Below are 21521 nucleotides of genomic sequence, written 5' to 3'. Positions count from 1 at the left end.
AATAATAATAATAATAATAATAATAATAATAATAATAATAATAATAATAATCCATAACATCTGTGCCATTGCCCCATAAAGAGACACACACATATATGTTTATTTCATAGTCATAAAGTATGTCATTGAATCTTCTTCAATAGTCTTCACATGCTCAGTTTCCTCTTCAGCCTAAGAACTCTCTGCCATTGACCTATAGCAATAGCAGTAGCAAGTACATTTCTATACTGCTTATCAGTGAACTAACACTCCCTAAGTGGCTTAGGGTAAGCCAATTGCCCCCCAACAAGCTGGGTAATCATTTCACTGACCTACCAAAGGATGGAAGGCTGAGTGGACCCTGGAGACTTGCCTGGGTTGAACTCACAACCTTGTGGCTGTAAGTGGCTGCAGTACCAGCATTTACTCACTGTGCCACCAGGCATCTTGTTGCTCTGATGTAAAAAGTTTGGAAAGCTTTAGGCAGCTCATAATATTTTAAATATTTTAGAATCAGAATTGCAACATCAGTTAGCAAAATTTGTTCAACTGGACAGTGTTACGAGTTATTACTGTGAAGAGGCTCTTCTTCAGAACCCTGTGAATGCAAACTAGTTGAATAGCTTTGGAGTCTGCTTACTAGAAAATTAGTTTTATTTACATTTTCTGGAGTTATCTGTGTTCTACTTATTTCTGTAAATGTTGTCTCACATCATTTTGAAATGATTATTAAAATGGTAAAAGATGAAATGTTTGTAAATGTATCATTCTGAAGCTAAATTTACTCTTTAATATTGGGTGTAATCTTGAAAAATTAGCATGAGAAGTGCCTAGAACTGTATCCACAGGATACATAAAGCATGTTTTAGGCTTATGAAATTTAGCTATACCTGCTGTAAAGAGATGGAAATAAACGTTGCTGGATTCAGTAGTTTTAATAAGAAAAGTATTTTCATACTTCCCAAGAGTTCTAAGAAAAAGTGCACTCTGTCTCAAGCATTCACACATTTGTGAGGATTCAAGGATGCTTCCAAGGAATAAACTGTGCTCTAAAATAATGTGAGTTTTTAAAATACAAATGGTTAAAATGTATACAATTTGGGGGGGGGGGGGTGGAATCTAGAAACATAGTTCAGTAGGGGGAATTGTATAAATTAAATAAATTTCAAGTATAAATGTCCAGACTAATAAAAACAGGTTAAAATGCAAATTTCCGTGAATAGAAAAAATATAAAGTCTTGCAAGCTTGATATAAAACAAGGACAGGAAGAAAATGCAAAGCTTAGGAAAACTGTATAAGGTTTTTATTGATCTATTGTCATTTACAACTTATGACATTTTTCCTTCCTTTGTCCAATGTCTCTTATTTTTGCAACATTTTTCAAGTGATAATCACCACAAAAAGACTTTAATAACCCCAAAGGTGCTAAAATGCAGCACTGTAAATTCTATTTTTAAATAAGTATCCTGCATCCTCAAAAGGAAGCAATTAAAAACTTTTTTTTTTAAAGGGCATCATCCTCAGGGTACACACTTGCACAATGGTTGGTCAGCAGTCACAACCTAAAGTGAACAGGAATATAGCAACTAGGTTGGATATTCTACTTGACACTGTTGATTCACCAAGCTCCTTCCAGAAATGGTAGGAGAGTGGGTAGATAGGCAAGCATTACTCATTCTGAACCAACCAGGATTTAAGATATTTCAGTGCTGGTAATTTATACAACATATCTGAAATGAACCATAAGACTGTACTTAGGTCCTGAAGAAAGTGTCCATCTTTTAGCACTCTTTTAGCCTGATTGTGGCAGAAATAAACACGCTGCAACAGGTAGCCCAGCCCCATGGAAAGACTTGCATGACTGGCCTTTGTCACATCATATTAACGTCTACTCTTGTGTAAGCCTAAAATGGTGAAGCAGGCTGAGGAGTGTAGGCTTGGATATGGACCCAAGCAGTAATGCATATCCCACCCCCAAGAGCCATATGAGAAAACTCTATCACCCGTCTTCCACACAAGGGGTCCAGAGCTAGATTACATTCAGGTTTACAAAACTGTATATTACCTCCTGTATATGGTTTCCAGTTGTAATATTTTCCTCGGAATGGCATATTGTCAAAATCTGCACATTGCTTCTCTCGAAAATCACGGGCCCCGAAAGGACATGGCTGATAAAAATAAAAAGACCCTTAATATCAGATAAATGTGAAGATTAAAGGCATAGTATACTTCCCATAAATTACATCAAATCATGAAGAAGTTCTTTTGGGTTGCAATTTCCATTATTCCCGCTCTCAGCATTAATCTAATCAGAGATTAATATAAATACACTTTTGTGTTTGCTTAAAATTTTGTCAGATGTTGTGCATCAAACTACAGCTCCAGATTCTCAGTTAATATTATAATCTTTATTCCAGCTGAGTCTCAGACTCTTTGTACTGCTGGACATGGCACCATATGTGACACAAGGAACAATGGTAACTTCAGCTACTCCAATATTTAGGAGAGAGCTCAATGTTTATATAATGTAACTTTACAAGGATGATAGTTTTAACTGGTGTTTTGTACTAGAGTAGTGAAATCCCACTCTCCAATTTGTAGCCTGATTCCAATTTGGATTTGGTCTGATCTGAATTCGTTTAAATTTTCACACCTCCCACTGAAGTGGTATACAAAAGTGGCCATATTGTGTCCCCCCCCCCCCAGAATTACATGAAATCTGGACACATTAAATCACCTTCTGAGAAGATGAATCTAGGAAAAATGCAAGTAGGCAGATCCAGGGTTTGTGTATGTATGTTAGCCATCTCTGTTATGATTATTATTAAAGTTTCTTTTAATAAGTTTAAACTTGATAGTATTCATGCTACTTTTCTACTGTATGACAGAGTAGATACATAAGTGCTGCTTGAAAACAAAAGTCTTATGTGAAAGACAGCATGGATACTAAACAAACAACACACACAAACAGCTTCATTTATATACCGCTTCATACTGAACTAACAGTGTCTATGTGGTTTAAGCTAATTGCCCCCAACAATCTAGGTACTCATTTTAGCGACCTTGGAAGGATACAAGCCTGAGTCAAGCTGCGATTGAACTTGTAACCGTATGGTTTGTGACTGAGTGGCTGCAGATCAAACTCAAACTCAAACACAGATCAAATTCAAACCTAGCCTAAAGTCAAATGCCAAAATGGGCGTGTATATAAAAATAAGGGACATCGTTGTTGTTGTTTGCCTTCAAGTCACTTTCGACTTATGATGACCTCAAGACTAACCTATCATGTGGTTTTCTTGGCAGGATTTGTTCAACGGTTTACCATTGCCTTTGCCTGAGACTGAGAGTGTGAGGCTTGCCCAAAGCCACCCAGTGGGCTTAATGGCCAAGTTAGGAATAGAACCCTGGGAGACTAATACACAAAGATGGGATAGGGACGGGATTGCTCCCCCATCCTTATCCCGCCATTAACCCATCCATGACTGTGAAAGAGTGAAAGCCTTTCAAACTGAGGTGCTTATCCCACTATTAGCCCATCATTAAAGTGACATTGCAATAACACGAACTTCTGTTATTGCAAAATGCCGGCCAATGTTGCTTTAATAACAAGTTAACGGTGGATTAATGATGGGATCTGCAAATGTCATCTGTAAGTCTTTTGCCCGATTGTGGTCAATTGTGCTTTTTGAATGGGTTGATGGGATCTGCGCAACTTCATCTGAAAGTCCTTCCTGCAATTGCGTGGGAAGGACGGGACAGGAATGGGACAAGGACAAGATAACCCTTGTGAGATAATCTCCCTGATCTTCAGAGTTGTAGTCAAACATTCAAACCACTATGCACTTGCTCTCATGGGACGTAGCTCTGCCTAATAAAACTAATTACTAGAACAATACTGAGAACAGTATTCAATTAATCAACAATGGGAAATACCAATGTGATAGAATGAGACCAAATTGAGAAAGAATTAAAAGGCTGGGTACTGGTAGGACAAAATAAGGAGAAACACAAGCTAGTGTAAGTAAAACTGCCACCAAAATCAAACAAGACACTTCCAAAAAATATTCCCACTAATAGAAAAGTAGCAAAAAAAGAAAAGGAAAAAAAAGCAGAAGAAAAAGGCAGCTAACTTTATCATCCTTTCCCCTAAGTACTGCAGTTGGAAAGCACTGGTGAGATTCTTACTCCAAACTGGAAGTAACAGCTGTCTGTTAAATAATTCCATCTCCCCTGCAGGTCTTCCTGGCATTTTCCTTATATGGTGCTATTTGCTCTATTTTGGACATGCACTTTCTAGCATTCTGTCCCTGGAGTCTAATTTCAGATCCAGGAGCACCAGGGGTTCTCCATGTTAGTAGAGCAGTGAATCCACTCTGAGGTTTATTTGAAACTTCAAAGGAGCTGTACATGATGTTGAACCCTAACCTTGCAGACAAGTCCAACATCTCAAATAGCTACTTAAAAGTTTGTACAAAAAGGTGGAGAGGATTCATTATCTCACTAACATGGGAGTCACCAGCCACAACTGTCCAAACCAGACAAAACTAATTAGAGCTGATCTATTTCGAGAATGAACTGAATCACCACACTGCCTAAGTTTATGAGAGATCACATTCCAATAATTATCCCAAATTGGGGCACATAAGTCCACTTCTCAAACTAGTTCTAAAAAAAATTTCCAGTAATTTCTTAGGGAAGCTATTTGAATCTGAGATACCTATCTTCAGGAAATATGTGTTTAAAGTCATTTTCAAACATAGTTAGCTGTCCACCTAGTCATTGCTCACTGCCTCTGAATTTTTCTTTGGTTCATGGGCAGCATGCCTTAAAAGGTAGTGATTTTAATAGTAGCATCAAAAGGCACAGTAGCTACATCTCCAGATGCAAGACTTTGGCCTTCAATTCTAACCTTATGGTTTAAATTAAGGATGGATGAGTGATATCCTTGAAGCTCCTAGCATTCCCCCAAAACCCTCTGATCACATCATCTTCTTTTTGGTAGGTGAACTTTCACCCCAAATTTCTCAAAACATAACCAAACAGTTCAAAAAAGTAGCAGTTCTTCCTTTTCCTTTCACAGCTCCTCCCAAGATCTTTAAAACCAGCTGCAAATCAGCTGAAACATGAACCAGAAACACTGCTTTTTCAAATTCAGCACCCAAAAAATAAATTTTAAAAAGTTACAATATTGAAAAAAGTTTTTTTTCATCATACGTCCAAAGCACATGGCAGAAATAATCCAGTTTGAGACTGCTTTAACTACCCTGGCTCAGTGCTAAGAAATCCTGGCATTTGTAGTTTATTGCTGCATCAGAATTCTTTGACAGAGAAGGCTCAATGTCTCACAAAATTACAGTTCCCAGAATTTCCCAGCATTGAGCCAGGGCAGTTAAAGCAGTCTCAAACTGGATTATTTCCGCAGTGTGTTTTGGACCATAGGCTTAATCAAACATCTACATTAGACTGCAAATGTTCTGACTGATGGAGTCTTTCACAGAATATTTGGAATAATTCCCATCCCTGAATGGTAATAATTGCTACTGCTGAAATATTTAATTATAGGGCCACAGCCTATGTAAAGGCAAAGTTGGAGAAGTCACAATGCAGTATTGTAACAAAGAAGGGTGAGGGGAGAATTTTGTAATCATTCCTCATGCAATGGCTTATCAAATTCAATTGGAACATGGTAGTGTAAAAGAAGTTTGGTTTGAAGATGATCTGTGTCAAGTTTTAGGTAAAAAGTGTAACAAATTTAATTATATTATAGAATCATATTGTTGGAAGGGGCCTCATGGGTGATAGAATCCAGTGCAGAATCTCCGTCTAAAGCTTCACCAGCAGATAGCTGTCCAGCCTCTGTATGAAGACATCCAGAGAAGGAAACCTCTAGGTAATTGGTTCCATTGATAAACTGCTTTTCCTGTCAAGAAATTCCTTCTAATGTTCAATCAAAATCTACTCTCTTGTAACATCGAACCATTAGACCTGGTTCTACCCTCTGTGGTAGCAAAGAACAAGCCTGCTCTCTCTCCTCTTTGTGGCAGCTCTTGAGGTATTTAAAGAATACAATGATGTCACTCATGTCTTATTATTCTCTCCTCGTGCAAATCCATGGTACAACTGGAGAGAGGGATATTTCTCCATATGCCCCCACACCCTAAAAAAATATGCCAGAGAGCAGGAAAAGATGGAGCAAAGGCAAGCACCAAACTAAGAGGATGTTTGCTTTGGGGTCAAATGTATCCATTGATTTCTTTGGTAGTACTACATCTTTTGGGAAACCTTTTATAGGGGTTATTTTCAGGGACAATGTCTAACACCTAGGTTCTCAACTGGTGGGATCTGAAGTTTCTCAAGGGAGGTTCCAACCTCACGTGATTAACTCACCCTCCAGAGAGGGGAGGCGACTGGAACATTTTTTCAGCATCCCCCTCAGCTTCAGACTTCATGGCAGGGTGTGAGAGAGGAAGAGAAAGGAAGAGAGTGTCAGGGTGTGATGGGGAGGGTGGGGATTGCGTGTATATGTGTGTGTGTGTGGTTGGAGCAAAGGTTGCAACCGCCCCTCATTCCTCCTGGCTCAGGAGCTGGGGGGCAGGAGTAGAGATCATGGAGTGTAGGAGGATAAAACATAGAGGTGGCTTAAACCCAGTTTTCCCAACAAAAATAGCAGAGGAATCATAGAGTCACAGAATCGTAGAGTTGAAAGAGACAACAAGGACCATCCAGTCCTAACCCACTCCGCCATGCAGGAACTCCCAACCAAAGCATCCCCAACAGATGGCCATCCAGCCTATGCCCAAAGACCTCCACGGAGAGAGACTCCACAGAGGGACTGTGTTCTGCTGTCGAACAGCCCCCACTGCCAGGATGTTCCTCCTAATGTTGAGATGGAATCTCCCCTCCTGGAGCTTGTATCCATTGTTCTGGGTCCTGTTCTCTGGAGAAGCAGAAAACAAGCTTGCTCCCTCCTCAATATGACATCCCTTCAGATATTTAAACAGGGCAGAGCTTGAGGAGGGTTGAGGGCAAAGACTCCCTAATAGGCAATGCAGAACTGTGTTGGGGCAGTGGGAGAAAAATAGAGATGTTAAGCAACCTCTATTTTTTACTCCTTTTGACTTGTAAAATTACAAATTCTAGTATTCCATAGTATGGAGCTACAGCACTTAAAGTGGTGTTAAACTGCATTTTTCCTGCAATGTAGATGCATCCATAGTTGTTTAGGTTGGAGCACCATTTCTTTCACAATACTCGTTCATTCTCCTCTTTTGGCACCTATGGAAGCTTCTGGCCAATTTTGCAGCATACTGCCATTTTCCTTGCTGTCAGAGATCTTAGGCCTCTTCAAAACATCTCACTGGTAGAAATGGAAGAGGAAATTTCTCTCTTGCCTTCTTGTTTTTTTCCACTGCTGCCTCCAATTTTGCTACACAATTTGTCCCAAATATTGTTTAAATGCTGGCTTTGCTTTTAGGGATCCGAAGAATCAATAATATTTCAAATTATGCTTGGACCTTGTGTAGTGATTATCTATACTCTCAATAATGATTTATTATTAGAATAAACAACCATGTTGCTAAAACTACTTAATGTGCTTAAGACATTTCTGCTATGATTTTCAGGGTAGCCTCAGGCAAATGATTTGTTTGTATTTTGACTGTGGTCTCAATTGCAAGACATGACATTTTTTTCCTGTGGTTTGGGTGTGACCAAAGATGGGCAAGACAATGTTAAATATGTGTGGTTAAATGAGGAACTAAATGACCTCCTGTAATTACAAGACATTTTTTCCACTTCAGAGCAGGAGACTCACACATTGCTGAAATATGGAAGCCATTCAGTCTTTTGGAGAAAGAACAATTCTCTCTCAGTCAGGGCTCTGAACAGCTTTAGTCAAGGCTCACCCAGTTAGCACTTTTGCATTATTCAGTTTCATTATTACTCAAATACTCAAGTTAATTTACAAAATAAAACCATATTACAATAAAGTATTGGGTATATTTAGCATCCAGTCATTTGAAGTAAACTAGAACAACCAGATTTTAAGGTCTCTTTAAAAGCAGACAGTGAGGGGAACTCTGCACACTGTTTAGAAAACAAAACAGGGCTTAATGACTGATCACAGAGCACAGGCAAGATAATACAAGTGCAGAAGGGTCTTCAAATAATCTGATAACAAGACATTTACAGATGTAAAGCTGATCCCAAACACCTTATATTTGACCTAGAAATACACTGGCAAATCAGGTGACTATATTGTACGCTGGCTGGAGCTTCTAGATTTAGCTGAAAGTTGGGAAAGCATCACTGCAAACCATAGATTAGGCTGAATGTATCAGAACAATCAATTTAGCAAAGTCCTTCTCCAAACTGGGGTACAACTGGTAAAGCTAAAGCTGATAAAGAGCATCCCTAGTAACCAGTGACAGTTGTACTGCCGCTGATAGTGCCAAGTCTAGGAAAATTCCTAAACCATGCAGGAATTTCAGAAGTCCAATCCCATCCAACACTAGTTGCATCCATCCAATTGCTTTCCTACCCCTAAAATCCTTAATTTATTTGAATTAAACCTCCATCTTGTTTGTCCTCATCCATCCCAAAGCTGCCTCTAGACATCTGAAGACCTTTTTCTTCCATCAAGCCTTCCCCCATGTGCCCTCATGTTATCCCTTTCTCTATATACATTTTGTTCGATCCAGTTAATTTGTTATATGTGTTTTAATGTGTTTTAATTGGTTTTTATATTGAATGATTGTTTAGAATGTTTTTAGAATTGTTGTATTGTTTTTAAGTGGTACGTGTGGGTTTTTTATTGTTGGGTTATGGGCTTTCACTTTGTATTGTTTTTTGATGTTAAATTTTGTAAACCACTATGATCTCTAAGGAATAGCGGTCTAGAAATAAACTTTCATTCATTCATTCATCACCAAGATTTCCAAAGCCTCCCTTAGACTAGCTGAAGTAAAGAAGAGGGCTGTGCATAATCTTTGCCTGATGACACTTTAAACCAGATCACTGAAGGTTTTCTTCCAATGGCCTCATATAAATGTTTAAAAGGATGAGGTTAAGGAAGAATACGTGACCCTTGAAATACACTTCATCAAAACTCTCCCAGTGTCACTTTCAGGTTTTGTCCCTCCAAAATCAAAACAAAAACAAAGAACACTGCAGCCACCAAAACACCATGCTCCTGGAACCACTTCCCCATTTGGGTAGGTGACCTGAGCTCAGAAAAGTTATTTTTTCAGGCTGCAGTTCACAGAATCTTATATCCAGTAGTATCTGGGCAATCCAGATGCATACAATGCTTAATGGTATAAAAAGCCAATGACAAGTCCAAGAAAACTAACAGGGTTCATTACTGCTGTCCATTTTCCAGCATAGGTCATCCACCAAGGCTATTTGGAACAAATTAATATAATCAGTATAATCCATTACCACCATGGATCAAGAAGTTACTAATTTTTATAGTCTTCCTATATAATTGTATTTGTGATACTGGCGAGTAATTATCTATAATCAAGGGATGTAAATTTGTTGGTTGTTTTTCTAAACTAAGGTTTAACCACTGCCTCTGTAAATGCATCTGATCTCAATGGGACTTACTTTTGAGTAGAGAAGTACAGGATTGTGTTGTCAAACATGCAAACACACAAAACAACTGGGCTCACACAATCCAAGGGATATCTGTTTAAGCTAGTAATTGGTAAAAAGTTGGCTTCAGTCCATGCTGCATTTTTTTAAAAGGCTGTGCAGCAGCAGAACCAGGAGAAAGCACAGAATGTCACAATTACCACTGCTGGGTATGAAAGTTGCCACGGCACAGTCAGTTTTCCAAGCCAGCATTCCCTGGCTTTGAGAACCCACTTAGAGGCCAGGCATTTCAGAAATATGCTACTCAGGAACCAGCTGCTTTCTCTACAGCCTCAGAAGTTATACCAGTGTAGAACACCACGAAGATCTCAGCTACAATCTTGGTTACTTTTGTGGCATAATTAGGGGTTATGCCTGTTTCAAGTGCTTTTTAGGATGCCAAACAAGGATTTATCAATACCTTTGTAAGGAAGATTTTCCCTAGCTGTGCAATACAGCAGCAGCAACAATTATTTATTATGTCCAGAGACCCAGCAACAGTGCAACTAGATAGTCGCATGTGCAACTCCACCTTCCAGCCCAAATGGCCTCTGATTAGCTATGGGGATGTGCCCAGGCACCAGGCACTGTCAAGATGCCATTACTCAGCAAGTGAGAAAAGAGCAGCTTTTAACTCTCAGATAGCCAGAATAAGTACCCTGGATGAGGTTTATGCATCACCAGCATCCTACAGGATCTCAGCTCATGTTTATAGATTTTATAGACTCTCCTCTTTCTAGGTTCTTCAATTTTAACATAAGCAAACATGTTATCCATCAAAAGTCCAAATAATGTCTTGAAATCTTTGATGAAAAATGTGTCTAGTAAGAGTTGTCTACACTGATTCTAAAGGATGAAATGGGTCACAGGAAAGGGGAAGAAAACAGCTTGACTTTGAAGTAAAAATGCAACTATGAAGATTTTTTGTTTATGAATAATAAGAACTTTAGGGAGTAATAATTTTAAATTACAAAAGGAACACTGAATGCTGACACAAGTCAAAACTTTACAGAAAGCAGTGGGTGTAAGCAATGCATTTTTCTTGTAAATAATGACAAGCACAGAAGACCTGTGGCCTTTTAATACACACATTAATCAAATGTCCCTCCCTTCAAATGACTTTTTGCTTCAAAGCATACTGGGTAATAAGATTCTTCATAAATCCTGAAAATGACTCTGTCTCAGCAACTTTGTGTTTCATGAAACCCAAATTAGTAAGATTGCAACCAATTGCTGGAGTGTTTAATCATTATTTAAGTTTCTGTAGAGGTTAAATTGCTGAACATAAGAACATTTTAAGATCTTCTTCATGACAGTACAATAGAAAACATGTGCTCATAATAAAATTTAAATGTGAACACAGCACTTTTTAAAAGATAGTGATTAACACTGTAATAAGGTAAAATATTAAATACAGTAAGATCTAAAAGAAGGGCTCATTAAAAATTGCTCTCACATTTTCCCATAATAACAGCGTTATGGGAAAATATTATGGGATGTGAAAGGCAGTTTGTAAATGACTCCATAATTTTAAAAAAGAAACATTGTTATTGCACTAATTGCCATACCCTGTTATCTCAAATGTGACAAAAGGGATATAAACTTCAGGAGATGATAGGTATTGCTTCATAGAAGGTTCAAACATATGCTTCTAAGTAACAGTATAACAACTTCTGATTCCTCTCACAAAATGCAGCTCCAAAGATGGAGCTTATTGAATGGACAAAAAAACCTTACTGCACCCCAGTGGGATGCATCCGGGTTGCAGGATGCAGGAGGAAATTATCACACATAATTTGCCACTGATTCTGCCGGGCAACTGCAGCCCGGGTCCCAGGTACACTTTATAGGCCACTTTGCAAAGCAGGGAGCTTTCCAAAATCGAAAAGTGGCTTCCTAAGTGCGCCTGGGACCTGAGATGCAGCTGGGCTGCACTCACCCAGCAGAATCAGCAGCAAATGACAAGTGATAATTCTCACCTGCATCCTGCAACCCGGCTGCATGCCGTTGGGGTGCAGTTGGGTTTTTTATCCATGCAATAAACTCCTAATTTATCTTCTGTTGCTATTGTTGTTGTTGATAACGTGCCTTCAAATTGGCTCCAACCTATGGCAACCCTATCTACCATCTGGTTTTGTGGGCAGATATTCAGAGAAGATTTGCCACTGATTCCTGTCCTCTGATTCCTCTCACAAAATGCAGCTCCAACTAATTTATCTCAGGCTGAGAAAGTGTGATTTTCTCAAAGTCATCCAGTGGTATTTTGTGGCTCAGCACAAATTCAAACTCTGCCCTCCCAGAGTATAATCCAGTACTCAAACTCACATTGGCTCAATTTAATTCATTTTTTTAAAGTTTAAAAGGCATGGTCCAGACTGGCACTTTGCACCGGCCTGGCAATGTACTAGGGTTGCATGGGGGCCATGACTGCACATCCCACAACCCTAGTACATGGCGGCGTAATAATGGCGGCAACATGTATACATGGGCGCCGCCATTGTTACGTAAGCGCCGCATGGCGCTTACATAAGGAGTGTGCCAGTGGCACACTTGCTACGCCATCCCTATGGCTTTAAAAGAACCCACTTTTTACAGGTTCTTTTTCCACCGGAGGGAAGCCACGTGGTTTGGCAGCTGTGGCATCCCTCTGGAGGAAAAACAGGTGCCGGTAGGCTGCTGTTTTTCAGCGGTCTGTTCTGTGCCAAACTTAACTTGTAGACTTATAAAAAACATCTTATGATATAGAAGAAAGGACAAACAGGAGGAAACAAAAACTCACATAACTTTCCACCTTCTCTGCATTAAACGATATTCTTTTAATTATATTAAATTTATTCTCGATATTGTTGTGCACCACCACTCCCACAATTCAAATGCAGATAGTGAGACAGAGCAGGGAGATGAGCAGGAGGACAAGAGAGTAAGAGTGCCACGCTAATGAAACAGAAGGCCAAGAAGGCATGGCAATTACTGAACAACAAAACACAGTATGAAGTCCACCCAGCATAGTGAAACAAAGGAGAGAGAAAAGAGGGGGGGGGGGCTACAGAGGTTGGAGTGTTTAAGAACCAAATGTTCATTAATCAGGGAACAGCTCTGTCCTGACAGCAATGCTGGCACCTCCCTTGTGGAACTTGTTGCTCACAACTGACCTGTCTGGTGGATACAACATTCCTGATTCATGTTCCTTGTTTGTGTTGCCTGATAACCTCAGAACTTGCTCTATCTAAAGACTACATTTTTGGATCTCCCATTTCTACTGATTGCTTACTGTATTTGATTCAGTCTGAACTGATTAATCTGCTACATCATCTTTGCTGGTGAGCCACACATAACTCAGATATTCTCTCATCTTCTGTTGCCTGCTGAACTATCTTTTGGGGACTTGGACTCATGTTAGCACTCAAACAGGACAGGTATGTTAATAATAGCATACAGTAACTTTAATTATTTCTACAGTGAAAATGTTACTGCTAATCACAAACAGTAGACCCATTGAATTCCAGGTGCTCATGTAGATTACCTTGATTCAATAAGTGTGTTTTATTTGGAACAAACAACTGGATTTAGGTCTATGGATTTAGTTGGCTGTTTCTTTCTGTAGAATACCTTCATATTCCAGTGAAGAAAACCTCAGTATCTTACTTCTTACTTTTTCCATATTAAGAAGTAGAAATTAGAAAAATGTGTATCTTCAGTCAGTAGGACTATAGGGTATAGGGTGTATAGTTCATCAATTACAGTAAATTTGAGGAATGATGGATGAACTTGAATTAAGCAACGATGAGGATACTCTGTTTTTTATCTACACCAGGAAATATGTCTGCCAGTGTAAAATTGAAAATGGGACAGAGATATGTGGAAAAAGGTAAGGACCAAAAAGCCAGAGTAAGGAAAAGAGCAACAAGATTTAATAGAGAAGATATATTTTTTAAATTGCTCCCTTCTGACTGATCTACCCACTTTGCAATAATGAAATATAGGTTTTGGTACAACCATGCCCAGTCATGTAACATACAAATACCCACATACAAAGTCCCAATGAGAACACCATAACTCAGGCTTTCATGTGGGCTGGGTGTGACGAGAAGAAACTAATACACAAGTAGAATCTTTATGTGACACCAAAATGCATTGTGCATTCTCCAGCAGGGAAATATACAGGCATTACTGCATTTTCTGTCCCATGTCAAATACAGAAAGGAGGTCCACCACATCATTAGCAACAATACTCTCTGTTCCTCTGTGGGGTTGCTAGGCTACTGGGTAAACTTGCTCCTGCACCCTTGCAACTCCTGGACTGTTATGTGGTAATGACATCCCTAGGATGAAGATGCAGCCATGACAGACAGCACACCTGGCATCAGCTGGTTGTCATGCAGATGTCTAAGGCACAGGAGAAAACTTGCTGGCTGATCCCACACCTGATAATGCTCAGTTATCACTGGAACTATGCCACTTGTGTTGTTTCTCTGTTGTCAGAGGCATATGCACTTGAAGCATATTCCTTTCCTACATCATGGTCCTCTAAGGCTCCAATTATCCTCAGGCTGAGGCTCTACAGAAAAAACTCATTGCATCTCTGCTTAAAGGAGCCTGGTGGCTCAGTGGTTAAATGCCTGTACTGCAGCCACTCACTCAAAATCACAGAGTTGCAAGTTCAATACCAGCAAAAGGGCTCAAGGCTTGCATCTTTCCGAGGTCGCTAAAATGAGTACCCAGATTGTTGGAGGCAATTAGCTTACAGTTGTAAACCGCTTAGACACTGTTCATTCAGTATGAAGCAGTATATAAATGAAGCTGTTTTGTTTAATTGAACTCCATAAGGTATGAGATTGCAAATCTGCCAAAGTCGCCAGTTAGGATGTGTACTGCTATCTAAGCCATAAGGATGAAGCCTGATATGACGCTGCCCAGCAAGTATAGTCTGTCAGACAAAATGGCAGGGAGGGAAATTGGTCATGGTGGTCAAAAGGCAGATTTTTTCAGCTGTGCCTTGGGGAAGGGGGTCCAGTGGGAGGTGTTATCCTAGATTTCAACATAGAATTTCCTATATTTCAACATGGGACTGTCTATATCATGTAACCCAATAGATTGCAGAAAAGGATATAGTATGTATCAAGTGCCCCATGATAACTCACTTTCTTCTCTGTTCCCATGATTAATGCAATAGGGAGACTTTTTGTGGAACTTATTGGGTGGGCTTAAATACAGCACAACACACTCTTTTGCTTCTGTCATTATTGTTGCTACCCATACATGCAAAAGATATGTAAAGCTTGAATTCATATCTCCAAGTGTGACCCTGTCCAGAACTGGGGAGCTTATCACCATACCCGGATCGGGATTGCCTATGACAAGTACCTCCATTTTATTTGGATTCAATTTAAGTCTATTTTCCCTCATCCAATCCATTACTGACCTCAGTCATTCAGAAGAGAGATGCCATCCTTGGTCACTGAAGCAGTCCGAGACATGGAGAAACAAATTTGGGTGTCATCAGCATACTGATAACATCCCACCCCGTGTCTCCAGATGATCTCACCCAGCGGCTTCATGTAAATGTTGAAGAGCATTGGCGAAAGTACCGCGCCTTGAGGGACACCCGATTTGAGCTCCCTCTTAGCCGAATAACTGTTGCCAAGCGACACTATCTGGAATCTGCCTGAGAGATAGGACCAGAACCACTGCAAAGCAGTGCCCCCGATTCCTAACCCTCTCAGGCGTTCCAGAAGGATACCATGGTCTATGGTATCGAAGGCCGCTGACAGGTCTAAGAGCATCAAGAGGGCCACACTTCCCCTGTCGATGCACAGACGGAGATCATCGACCAAGACGACCATGGCAGTCTCCACTCCGTATCCTGACCTGAAGCCAGTTTGAAATGGATCAAGATAATTGGTGTCATCCAAGACTGCTTGGAGTTGGTTGGCAACGGTATATCATAGGAAAAACATATACATAGGAAAGCATGAGCCTTGTGTCAAAACAGTACCTTCTTGGTATAAATATGGCAATTTTTGGACTGTTTTACCAGTGTAAAGTGAACTGTCATAAGTTCTAGTTGAGGTGTCTCTTTTAAACTATAATCATGATATTCAGTTTATAAGTGGAGCAAATGAGTGTTCCATTCCAAAATGGAGAAGTGATACACCTCCTGGCTCAGAGCACAAGCCACCTGTGCCTATAATACATTACACAGCCTGGGTATGGTATATCATACACTGCACAGAGGTATCCAAAGTATTAGCATTTTAGCTAGTATTTCTGAAAATGTAATTTTTAAAAAAAGGTCATTAACATAAACATTTTTCTCTGTATCACATTTTCATTGTACTGGGTTTTATTTTTATTCTTATGACCTGCTATAATCTTATGACATGCTATATTGGACCACACTGGTTGTCAAGCAGGTTATATGTTTTAGAGAAACAAGGAAAGATTATTTACCCACACTTTAGGATATAGAAATAATGCTTCTGAAGTTTCACAGAGCTAAACACTAAAAATTTATACAAGAAAAATGCTTCGGATCTGCAACATTATGCCTGTATTGCTCAGACAAGTCAAAGTGGTTCATACATAAGCATCCTGTAACCACCTTGGTTCCTATTACAATTATTCCACATATCAATCTCTGTAAAGCGCTTACAAGATCTGTAACTTCCTTTGTTGATATTCAATACTGGAATGCCTCGGGTCTGTCAAAGCCTTTTCTTTTTATATTAATATGTACTTAAGGATGTAATACTAAATATATTTCCCTGGAAGTGAATCCTGCTTGCAACTGACCTTGCAAGAGAACTGTCCTTTGGAAATTCTGATATATTTAGGGGAATTAAGAGCATTTGAGATATTTAGTTATGCTATTGCTACAGTTACATTTCAGCTTAACTTTGATCTACTCACATCAGTATTACAGGAGCGATACCGTTTCCTTTCTCCAAGGCAATACTTTCCTCCACCTGAAGGTCTGGAAAACATATTATACATTTGTAAATATAAAGGGAGTAACAGTGAAAAAAAATCATGACAGGGATGCATTTTTCACAGTTCTTTCCAAACAAAAATGGAGAATACTGTATCCTTTAAAATTTTGAATTTAAGGAATACTAACTCAAATGGCAAAAAGATAAATTTAAAAGTTAGATTCTGAAGAAAATGAATGTGAAACTAATTTCTTCTAGGCAAGATCTAATGGTATACTTCAATATCCAATATTATATATATATATATATATTAACCCTGATAGAATCAAGACATTCTTCCCCTTCTGCCACTGCCCCCAGCCCAGCTCCAAAAATTTGCTCAAGAAGATTTGCATCTATTTGGAGCAAGATTTTAGTATACTCCAAGGAGGCTAATGGAGGGAGGGGGACTATTGATTAGGATCCAGCAGAAATATACCATTGGATGCTGTCCTCTATTGTGTCTAATACAATAAAAATTAAAAACAGCAATATGAAAACACATATAATTGCATTCCCAGCATCTGTATGCAGCACCATGAATACTTGGTACAGTGACATTGTATTTTGCAATGTTGCATTAGTGCAAGTCATTACACATAGATCTAAGCACTGCTTTGCTGTTGCAGAAGGGTTTTATAAGATCAATCAAAATTAAGAAGAGGAATTGTTTTCATGATTACCGTTAAGCTGAAACATTCTACTATGTGTTTCTGATCTCAGAACTGTACATTTGGAAAATTAATATTTTTTTTGAATTTACAGTGATGTTTCTTTGAATTTGTAGAACTTTGTAGAATTTGTAGAGCTGTCATATTTAAGGTTCCATATATTTAAAGCTAAAGTTAGTGCTACAATTCACTTGTCTTTGCAAATAGAAAACCTTAAGTCTAAATGTTTGAAATGTAACTGAGCTTATTATTAATTTGGTGTATTATTATCATATTATATTTATTTGTATCCCACTCTTTTCCCAGGACTGGGACTGGTGTAGTGTATTGCTATAAATATAGATAACTAAAAATGCAGTCAGTTAAAAAGTAGGGCTGTACATGTGAAATCTGTGAAATCTTATTTGTGGAGTAATACTGTCCAGGTTAAAAAGAAGCTTGGAAATAATAATACCTAATCCACATCACAATTTTCTTTTGAATTTGAGGGGGCTTTCAAGAACAGACTCCGATATTAGGATGACTTGTTCAAAAGCTCAATTGGGTGAGTAAAAATCCTGGAATTTTTTTTAACATGGTTGTTTCAATGTCCCCCATTATCCTAAAAAAATATATGACGAGTTAATGTATCTTGAATAATTCCCAGAGCAATCCTATGCTTGTCTATTCAGATCTAAGGAACAAGGCAGGCAGCCCAAAAGGACTGATCTCCAGCCACTCCGGCTGCGATCATTCCAGGACTACAGTCCCGATGGCCCGCTCCCAAAGTGAGCCACCGCTGTGGTCCTGAATGAGCTGCTGGCAGGAGTAGTTTAAACCCACTCCTTTTGCCAGAGGTTTTAGGCCTCCTTAGGCAGCCCCGGAGAAGCTTCCAACAACTTCAGGGCATGCATTGTCTAAACATCATGCCCCTGAATGTCCGGAAGCTGCTGTATTTGGCCCATCTGTTTTGAGCCTCTGTCTCACTGGGGGTTCAATGGGACTTAATCCTAGGTATGAGTTTAAAGGTTTGCAACCTTGCTCCATAATAAAGTTACACTGACAGTTTAGCAGGGCCAAATATATAATGGGTATGACCTAGCCAGTTCATCCCTCTTCATTTCATGAATGGGAGAGAAGCATTTGGAACTTTTAAGTGTTTATCTATAGCTGAATGTCTCCATTATTATCAAAGAAATTAGCTAAAATCAGATCAAAGGGGTCAGAAAGTGAATACGAAGCTGAGTATAAACAAAGGTGTTCTTGTTTTAATCTGGATAAAGATGGGAGTGTGCACAGTCATGGATAGGAAATCTCTGGCCAAATGACAAAATGATCTGGCTTGGTGATGGGTATGGCTCCTTTCCCTCCACAACCTTACATGGGTGGGGGGGTGGGTGGGAGAGAAAGCCAGGAGTGCACTCAAGGCAGCTCTTCAAAGCAGAAACTAACTACCCCACTTGCTTTCCTCACATGAAAAGAAATAAGTGGTTCATTGGAGACCAACAGCCAACCAAGGGAAAACCTGTGTTATGAAGATCATCCCTACAAGAGGAGCTAATGGAATTGTGCAACTCCAACTGCTCAGGCAGCTTGCTAGATGTATAGCATGTTTTATGTATGAAAACAGTAATTTACAGCTTGACATAACACACATTTTACAGATCCATATAGGTGTTAATGATCACTGGAATGAGGGGAATCAGTTTTATTATATGAGTAGCTCATGCTGAATGACTCCTGAAACAAATATGCCCACATGCATTCACTGCAATCAGTCAGACTGCTGTGAATACTGAGTGTTAGAGTGCTGTGCACTGAAGATGAAAAAGGAATGCTCGTTCTCATACAGTTCAGCAATAAGATGTGGAGAAAACCACCTCACAAAGCGAGTCCATGAAAAACCAAAGCTTCACGCTCTCAAAGGCATAGAGGACTGAGTGGCCACATTCCCACTGAAAGTATTTATTTAAGAATTTGTATTAATGCAAGAAATATAAGAAGCAAGGATCTGAAAATGTAGTTAGTTATTGTGGGCCATTAACAAGACAAAATATAGATAGCAACAGCAAATACATTTCTATACTGCTTATAAGTGCACTTAAGCACTCCCTAAGTCGTTTACAATATGTAAGCCAATTGCCTTCGAACAAGCTGGGTACTCATTTTAACAACCTATGGAAGGATGCAAGACTGAGTGGACCCTAGAGCCTTGCCTGGGATCGAACTCACAGCCTTGTGGCTGTGAATGGCTGCAGTATTGGCATTTAATCACTGCACCACTAGGGCTCCTCTGGATAAATATAAATGCCTCAGCACATAACTATAATTCAGTATTGTGAAATTAGAGAAAAGCTGAATGTAAGACAGTTCTTTTAAAAGACTAATGAATTGCCACATTGCATGGGTGTCACTATGAGGCTGTGGGAATGTGAGCTGCACTGGGTGACACCTCAGAATGGGGTGTCACCCAGTGCACTGGTGGCACTGGCTGACTTTCTGGGTCTGGTGGCTCTACTGGCTGAATCCTGAAGAGAGTCTCCTCCCTCTCCTGTTCACCCAGCAACTCTGGGAAATAGGAGAATCCCACCCCACCAGCACCCACTGGTGGGACTGGACTGTCTTCCAGGTCTGCAGCTCTTCTGCCTGGCCAGTGAAGAGAGTTGCCTCTTTTTGCCTTCTGGCCAGCAGCTCCGCCAGATGCTTAAAAGGCTGTTGAAGTGGGGAAAGATATTAAGAATGATCCATACCAGGTGTCAGATATACTAGGTATGCCACTGCCACGTTGTATTGTGTTCTAAAGGGCTCCCATATACTTTTATTGGTCTAGAGTCAGAATGCACAAAAACATAGTGTCCAATTTATATAAGAGTTTGTGTCAAAGTATTCAAAAAATGATTGATGGATAATATCAAGAATTGCAGCCCTTAGTGTTAGAGGTTTTCAGGATACACAAACTGGAATTAGAGGTTTTAAGACTACCTTAATTTACCTAAAGGTGGATAAGAGAAGATATAGAAAAAGAGTAACTTGTACAGGAGGATGGAAGCATGAATCTGGAAAACTAATAAGATATCAAGTGGTGGATCAGGGATTACAAAGTTGTGAGAAGGATGGTGGAAAGAGGAGAAGAAACTCAGGAAGAAGCTTCGATAAGGTTCAAGCCTTATCTCTGTAGAAACCTAGTCTTCCCTTCCTTCTTCAAACTCATATGTCTGATTTAAAATATGTTGTCCATCTATAATATAAAATCTGTACCCTATCTTTCCTCAAAGAAGCTCACTAGCATTGGTAGGCTCCCATTAAGGCACCAACCAAATATGAACTGCATCATATTTATTTATTATTCTTTGGGGGAAACTTAGGAAATGATAAATCTTGCAGAGATCAGAAGACACCTATAAAAGTTTATCAGGGTTCTACTATGAATAATCTTTTGGGCTCTTTGCTTTCCTCACTGTCATTTTTGATACTGTTAACAATGGCTGCTTCATGCTTGTCTTCCAAAGGGAGAAAGCAACATTACTTGGATCCAATGGAGGGCTGAATTTTGTCTATTTCTACCATCCAAAGCAGAAATAAGTTATGGGATAAAGTGCCAACACCATTATGTAACCTATATATGCAATCAAGCCATGAGTCTGCTTATGGTTCAGCTGTATCAACGTCATCACTAAAGAATGCTGATATGAACAAAAGCTCCCCCACCGATAACAGGGAAGCATTATCTCAGAAAGTACTTCTTTCTCCCTTTAAAGCTACTTCTCCTAACTGGTTCTAAGAATAATGTGAAGAAGGTTCTGGAAAAAGAAGGTGTTATACTAACTGGTTCTAAGAATAAAGTTGTTTAATGCTGCTCTTGGGCTCCAGCTTTTGATGATGTATAGAAAAGCTGAGGAGGAAGCTTATGAGTGAAAAGCCACAAGGAAAAGATAGAAGATGCAAATATGGGTTGAGCTAGGAACAGCAAAGAAGCAGACACTGTATCAGAAGCAATGAGATGACAATGATGTGAAAAGCTGAAGGGCTCGTATAAATCCACATTGGCCAGTGGTTGCCAGGAAGTAACCTTCACTGAAGGGCCAAGCTGCTGAGTACCTATAGCTCCACCCATGCTAGTTAGAACTTGCTGAGAGGAGACGGACCTACAAGGTCCTATGATTTAGCTTTGGGCAGTTTTATATACTCTGACTTTATGTGTGTACATGTGCATAAAGGATCAGTTATGATGGAGTTTTGTAGTTGTCTGCAAAATGAGAGCCATTCTGCATTGGTGGCTCTTCTTATGCA

General features: G+C 39.5%; 1 protein-coding gene across 2 annotated transcripts in view; it reads right to left on the bottom strand.

Moving 5' to 3' along the window:
- The window catches only part of ADAMTS6 (ADAM metallopeptidase with thrombospondin type 1 motif 6), a 177107-nt gene that overhangs the window by 28735 nt on the left and 126851 nt on the right, over window positions 1-21521 (bottom strand). For both annotated transcript variants that reach the window (XM_042449962.1, XM_042449963.1), the window contains exons 14-15: window positions 16523-16586; window positions 2046-2148 (exon numbers count right to left, since the gene is read on the bottom strand). In XM_042449962.1, coding sequence (XP_042305896.1) covers window positions 2046-2148; window positions 16523-16586 — 167 coding nt within the window. The remainder of the gene's footprint in view (window positions 1-2045; window positions 2149-16522; window positions 16587-21521) is intronic.

This window comes from Sceloporus undulatus, chromosome 2 (genome assembly GCF_019175285.1).
Source record: "Sceloporus undulatus isolate JIND9_A2432 ecotype Alabama chromosome 2, SceUnd_v1.1, whole genome shotgun sequence".
In the NCBI taxonomy this organism is placed as follows: Eukaryota; Metazoa; Chordata; class Lepidosauria; order Squamata; family Phrynosomatidae; genus Sceloporus; species Sceloporus undulatus.
Note: the sequence above shows the minus strand (reverse complement) of the source record. Positions and strands in the feature narration are given on the sequence as shown.